The 6,458-nt window shown below is 36.4% G+C and overlaps 1 protein-coding gene across 1 annotated transcript in view; it reads left to right on the top strand.

Annotated features, from left to right (window-relative positions):
- The window catches only part of Trim24 (tripartite motif containing 24), a 113,804-nt gene extending 108,386 nt beyond the window's left edge, over positions 1 to 5,418 (top strand). Inside the window, exons 18-19 of the mRNA XM_055602037.1 lie at positions 3,786 to 3,935; positions 4,634 to 5,418. Of these exons, the coding sequence (XP_055458012.1) occupies positions 3,786 to 3,935; positions 4,634 to 4,843 (360 nt within the window). The 3' untranslated portion in view covers positions 4,844 to 5,418. The remainder of the gene's footprint in view (positions 1 to 3,785; positions 3,936 to 4,633) is intronic.
- Positions 5,419 to 6,458: the final 1,040 nt, after the last annotated feature.

Raw genomic sequence — 6,458 nt, 5'->3', positions numbered from 1 at the left:
GTGTGTGTGTGTGTGTGTGTGTGTGTGTGTGTGTGTGTGTGTGTGTGTAGGATGGACCAGAGATCAAGATGGGCCTTGAATGTTGTTTTTTGAGACAGAATCTCAGTGGGATTTAGGACTCACAGATTAGCCTAGCCTGGCTCTCCGGTAATCCCCAGGGATCTGCCTGTCTCTACCTGCCCAGTTTGTAAGTGTGTGCTGTCATGCCTGGCTTTTCATATAGACGCTTATGATCAAACTCAAGTCCTGCCTGCATAGCAAGCACTTTGCTGACTGAGCTGTCTCCCCAGACTACACACACATGCACACTCATGCACATGGTACTTTCATCTTAAATACATGCTTTTTTTTTTTTTTACTATTTTTAATATGTTAGCATATAAAATACTTGGTTTCATTATGGCATTTTCATACATATCATTTAGTTTGCTCATTTTCTCACATTGACATGTGTGTACACTTATACCTCACTATCAGTATACTCCTCTCCCACCGGTTTTCATCCTCTCCTCAACCCTTTTCCTTTCCTGGCATGCGGTGTGTGCGTGCATTTGTGTGTGTGAGTGTATTAAAAGTCACAGAGGACAAAATTTGTCTTTGGCTTCCCCCATTACCCTGTCTTATTCCTCTCTAGCACTCCTTTGATTCCTCTTCTCCCTTCACATAGTTAGTTCCATTTCCTTACATGTCATTTGTAGCATTTCTCTCTGCATCTCACATCACCTGACTTGAGGATCTCAAGTTTCATTCATCTTCCTACAAATGTTGTAACTTCACAAAACAGATAAACACATGTGAATGACAATCAGCTGATACTTTCTTGGATACCTTCTCATTCTACCCAGTTTACTTTATGTTGGGATGGTTTTTATATTGTCTGTGTTTCAGAAGGCTTACATGGCATGAGTTGTTGAGGAAAGTAGCTACTATTTTTTTAAATGAAGAACCCTATAGTGTTCTATGTTTATCTTCATAGGTCTAGACTTACAGTAGCAAGCAGAATTTAATAATGGAAAAAAAAGTTGACAATGATATTTACATATGTATATACACATATATGTATATTAACCATTTAAGTGTGATTTAAGTTTGATACCTTTAGAGTATCAAATGTTCTCCTTCTATGGTATCTGAATTTCTTTTTGAAATTGAATAAATTTGGTTTTTGTTTTCTTTGTTGTGGTTGTAGTTTGGTTGGATTGGATTGGGTTTTCTTTTTTTCTTTCTTTTTTTTTTTTCTGATTCAAGACAGAGTTTCTCTGTGACAACCTTGGCTGTCCTACACTCCATAGACCAGCTCTGTAGACCAGGGTGGCTTCGAACTCAGAGATCTGCCTGCCTCTGCCTCCCAAGTGGGGAGATTAAAGGTGTACGCCACCAGCGCACCACCAAGTAAGTTGTGGTTTTGATACAGGATCTCATGTATCTCATATTGGCCACAAATGGTATAGAGGGAAAATGACCTTGAGCTTCCTGGTCCTCTACCTCTACCTCCCAATTACACTTCCTCTTATGGTTTGCTGGGTTTTAAAAATTAATGCAAACTAGAAAAAGAAAACTGATGAAAATTTAACTTAAGATAGTTTCATATTAGAAAATATTGCCATTAAACCCATTAACAGTCTCTATAGCTCACTGTATAGCACTAGCTAGCCTGGAAGCCACTATGTGCTCCATGCTGGCCTTGAACTTAAAGGGATCCTCCTGCACCACCATGTCCATTTCTAATATTTAAGTTTTTAGAAGTAAGACTTTTCTTGGACACTGGATTAAACCCAGGACTTAAATATGTAACCACTATGCTACAACCCCAGCCCCAAAAAGGAAATAAGTATTTCAAGGAAAAGGAGCATACATACCCAAAAGGAGCAAGCAGTCAAGGTAAAGAAGATAGAAGTTTGTGTTGCCAGTACATACTTAAAAGGAATCCAAATTTTTGCTTTTTATGATTCTGTCTTATATTTCTATTAACAGTCGCAGCAGCCACAAGTTAACCCCCTTTTTCTTGACATAAATCATTTCATAAAAATCACTTCATTAATCCTCTGAAGTTGCCAGGGTTATTCATTTGGAATATAAACTGATTTTTTTTTTCAGCAGAGTTAAATAATGTTTGTAGAGTATCAAAGCTGAGAATCAAGCTGTTCACTACTTAGGATAGTACAAAACAAAATGTTTGATCCATCCTTCTTTTAAATGAGTTTGTTTGCTTGTTTTAGAAGCAGGGTCTCACTATGTAGCCTTTGCTGGAACTCACTGCCTAGACAGGCTAGTCTGGAAGTCACAGAGAGCTCCTTCTGCCTCTTCCTCCCCAGTATTAAAGACACACACCAACACAACCAGGCCTCTTCATCAGATATACAAAATAGCTTTGCTGGATAATAGCAATCATGGTTTGCAAGTACTCTTTTTTTTCTTTTTTTTTTTTTTTTTTTTTTTTTGAGACTAGGTCTTACTGGCTCACTATATACCCCTGGCTAACCTAGAATTTGTTTGGCCTCAAACTCATACATCTGCCTGCCTCTGCCTCTCAGGTGCTGGGATTAAAGATATGCATCACTATATCTAGCTTAATATATATATAAATTTTTTTTTAATTTTTAATAATGAAGAGGGAGCATATAAGATGTTTAAAAAAAATTGTGTAGCCTTTGCTTGCTGGCCTAGAACTCACTTTTTCCATTAAAGATTTTTTGTTAAAAATCATTGTTAACTAAGTCATATAGAAATTCTATTTTTAGTTTTTGAGCAGCCTCCATACGGATTTCCATAGTGACTGAATCAATTTACATTCTCACCAGTAGTATATAAGGGTTCCCTTTTCCCCATAATCCTCATCGGCATTTACACTGGTGTGTGTGTGTGTGTGTGTGTTTTCAGTCCTTAATGGTAGCCATTCTGGCTGGGGTGAGATGGAATCTCAGTGTAATTTCAGTTTTCATTTTCCTGATAGCTAAGATTATTAAACATTTTGCCTTAATGTTTATTGGCCATTTACACTTTATCTCTTTTGAGTTGTATGTTCAGAGAATACTGGAGATATTTGCACATTCACATTTATTATAGCACTGTTCATAATAACTGATAGAATAAGCCTAGCTGTCCATCAACAGGTGATTAGATATTTAAAGTGCTGTGTTTTATGAGGTGCTTGTGGTGCATGCCTTTTATCCCAGCCCTTGAGAAGCAGAGGGAGGTGGATCTCCAAGGTCGAGACCAGCCTGGTCTCCAGGAATACACAAAGAAACTCTGTCTTGAAAAACCAAACAAAGAAATGAAAAAAATGCAGTGTATGCATAATGGATTTTTAGTTAGCCATTAAGAATGACATTGTTATTTTCTAGAAAATAGATACAAGTAGAGATAATTCTCTGATAAGATTTCGCATATTTTCTCTCAGTTATGCGTCTCCTGATATTCTATATAAATGACATGAAAGCCAAAGGAATCTCGGGGTTAGGGAGGAAGGACTTTGGGTATAAGAAAAGGGAAATGTGAACTAAAGGGAAGGAAGGTGGGCAATATGGTCATGATACATTATATACATACATGATACCCAACATATATGATGAAAATATACCAATAAAAAATGTTATGTTTTTAGAGGAAGTGGCGCAAAACCTGTGCATGAAACACAGTAGGTGCTTCTAAATGTTGATGAATAGGTTTGTTTCTTTCATTTTGTTTTTCACCAATGAAAAAATAACATGAAGAAAAATACCATGTATTATAGAACCAGGTATAATTTACTTATTTATATTATAATAACTCATTTGTTTTGTAAGGTGCCTGATTATTATAAAATAATTAAAAACCCAATGGACTTGTCAACCATCAAGAAAAGACTTCAGGAGGATTATTGCATGTATACAAAGCCTGAAGACTTTGTAGCTGACTTTAGACTGATCTTTCAAAACTGTGCTGAATTCAATGAGGTGAGATTGGGGAGAGACAACAGCAATGTGACGAGTAATCATAACCCAAACAACTTGCCAACAGTGAGGTCCCAAGATGTATGTGTTAGAGTGAGTTTGCAGTGTCTTGGGTCTGCCAGGGTATGAAAGGTTACTAGGAAGGCTTACCCACATTGAATTTGCAAAGTTTCATCATGTGCTAAGTGCAAGTACAAGAATACCTGAGACTGGGATGGTTTAGAAAATATGTTTCTGACTTATAAGTATTTACCATTCCTTTCTTTTATTTTGCAAACTTTAGAGTTGGATTTTGCACTTTTAGAATTGGATTTGAGTTTATCTTGAAATATTAAGAATGTACCAACAAGTTCTCATTTTAAATCTTATCATGTCACTTTGTCAAAACTATGTCTTTCTTGTTGGCTATTCTATTCATTCTTTTGAGCCACATTTTTTCACCCTATCCACGATCATCTTGTCATCTTGCTGATAAGATCCACCCCTCATTATCACCTCTTTTTTTTGAATGATTCAATAAAAAAATGTAGCCACAGGTTATTTCTTGTTTTATATTAGTGACATATCTAGATACTTTTCCAGCAGTTCATTAAGTTTCATAGTTGTGTGCCCAAAAGGAACAGAGTTGTGAAAGATTATTTTTATTGGCTAAAATGTTGGTCTTTTGGTTTTTAATTCCTACTTTTACTTTTATCCCACAGCCTGATTCTGAAGTAGCTAATGCTGGTATAAAACTTGAAAGCTATTTTGAAGAACTTCTAAAGAACCTTTATCCAGAAAAAAGGTTTCCTAAAGTAGAATTCAGGAACGAGCCAGAAGACACTAAATTCAGTGACGACTCAGATGATGAGTTTGTACAGCCCCGCAAGAAGCGCCTCAAGAGCATGGAGGACCGCCAGCTGCCCAAGTGAGCAGCACATGGCCACATGCTGTCCTAGAAATGTTTCTTTAAAAAATAAACAAAAACCTGTCAGTGATTTAACATCGTGACAAAGGGTTTGTGAGCTCTCGGATCTGTTTTTGCTGTTTACTGGACTTTGATTTCTTTAATAACTCATTTCTTTAACCTCTTGTCATTAATAATAAAAAAGAGGAAAGAAGGAAATGTGTAGAAGAAGAAAAGAAGGAAAAAAGATAGAAAAAGAAGAAACAGCAAAGAAAGAAAAGACATTCTTCCCACTTCTTGAATTTCATACAACAATCTGGAATAAAAGCTACAATAGAGAGAAAATAGATTTTGAAGTAAGTTGAGACTTTAGTGTGATTTGAGTGTGTGATCCATTTTTAGAATATTAATTTCACTACCCATTAATTATGGCCAAGCATAGAGTTAGGTTTACTGTGTTTAAAAGCAGTCCTCCCCCAATGTGAGTGGGAAGCAGAGTTTTCAGGGTGTCTATTGGGAAAAGTGTAGACAGATGCTATTAAGATACCAATAGTATCCATGTAAGATGGCAAATGCATTAAAGAAAATCAGGAAAATAAATGTTTGTTTATTGTTTTTGTTTTTATCTTGTTTGTTAGAGATTGTTGGGCATAGCAGGTCTTTAAGGCCATTCTTTCATGTATTTCTAGATCTGCCTTTTCTTCAGCTTCCTTGAAGGAAGGAGGTTTGCATGTTAGATGTTGCTGTTTGATTTTTGTCCCCCCTTCTGTGCAGAGCTTATAGAGCAAGACTCATTGCTTGTAATGTGGCTTTTTTGGGGGGAGGGGGGTTGATTTTTGGATTGGGTTGGTTTGGTTTGATTTTTTTGAGACAGAGTCTGTGTAGTGCTGACTGCCATGGAACTCACTCTGTAGACCAGGCTGGTCTCAAACTCAATAGATCCACCTGCCTCTACCTCCTGAGTGCTAGAATTAAAGGTGTGTACCACCACCACTCAGCTCACAGTGTGGCCATCAAATATAAAATATAGTAGCATGTACCAGTATTTGACAGATTTCTTCAACTTACACTCTGTGACCACCCAGTTTAAGTTCTCTGAAAGGACTTTCACCTGTCTTTATCATTTCAAGGAAAGTATAATAGGGTTTCAGAAGAGATCAGTTGTGAGGGATGGTGTAAGTGGGAAAAAAAAATTCTGAAGCATTTCTTTTCTGGCTTTCTGTTTGTTTCTTTTTTTTTTTTTTTTTCAAAGAATTTTATATTTTATTTTAATCTTTCTTAATTCAGAATGAAATTTTCCTTTTTGGAGAGATAAAATTTTTTTTGTTTGGTGGGGGTGTTTGGGTAGAGATGAGTAGGGGTTTCAGAAGAACAAATGAGATTAAGATAGAATAAAATTATTGTGCCATTGTACTAGCCCAATATTTGACAGACTACAAGAACATTTTTAGTTTGCCATGGTAAACTTTTAGTATAAAAGCATTTTAATTGTTTGACTAGAGAAATTATTTTTCTTTAGGTTGACGGAATAAAACACAGCTGACATGAGGATTTATTTGGTTGCATTGCCTCCCATGAGTTAAATTGTAGCTGGATGTGGTAGCTGTAGTGGCACACACTTATAATGCCAGCACGTGGAA

This window comes from Psammomys obesus, unplaced genomic scaffold (assembly GCF_907164565.1).
Source record: "Psammomys obesus unplaced genomic scaffold, mPsaObe1.curated_primary_1811, whole genome shotgun sequence".
Classification (NCBI taxonomy): domain Eukaryota; kingdom Metazoa; phylum Chordata; class Mammalia; order Rodentia; family Muridae; genus Psammomys; species Psammomys obesus.
This window is presented reverse-complemented; position numbering and strand designations above follow the sequence as displayed.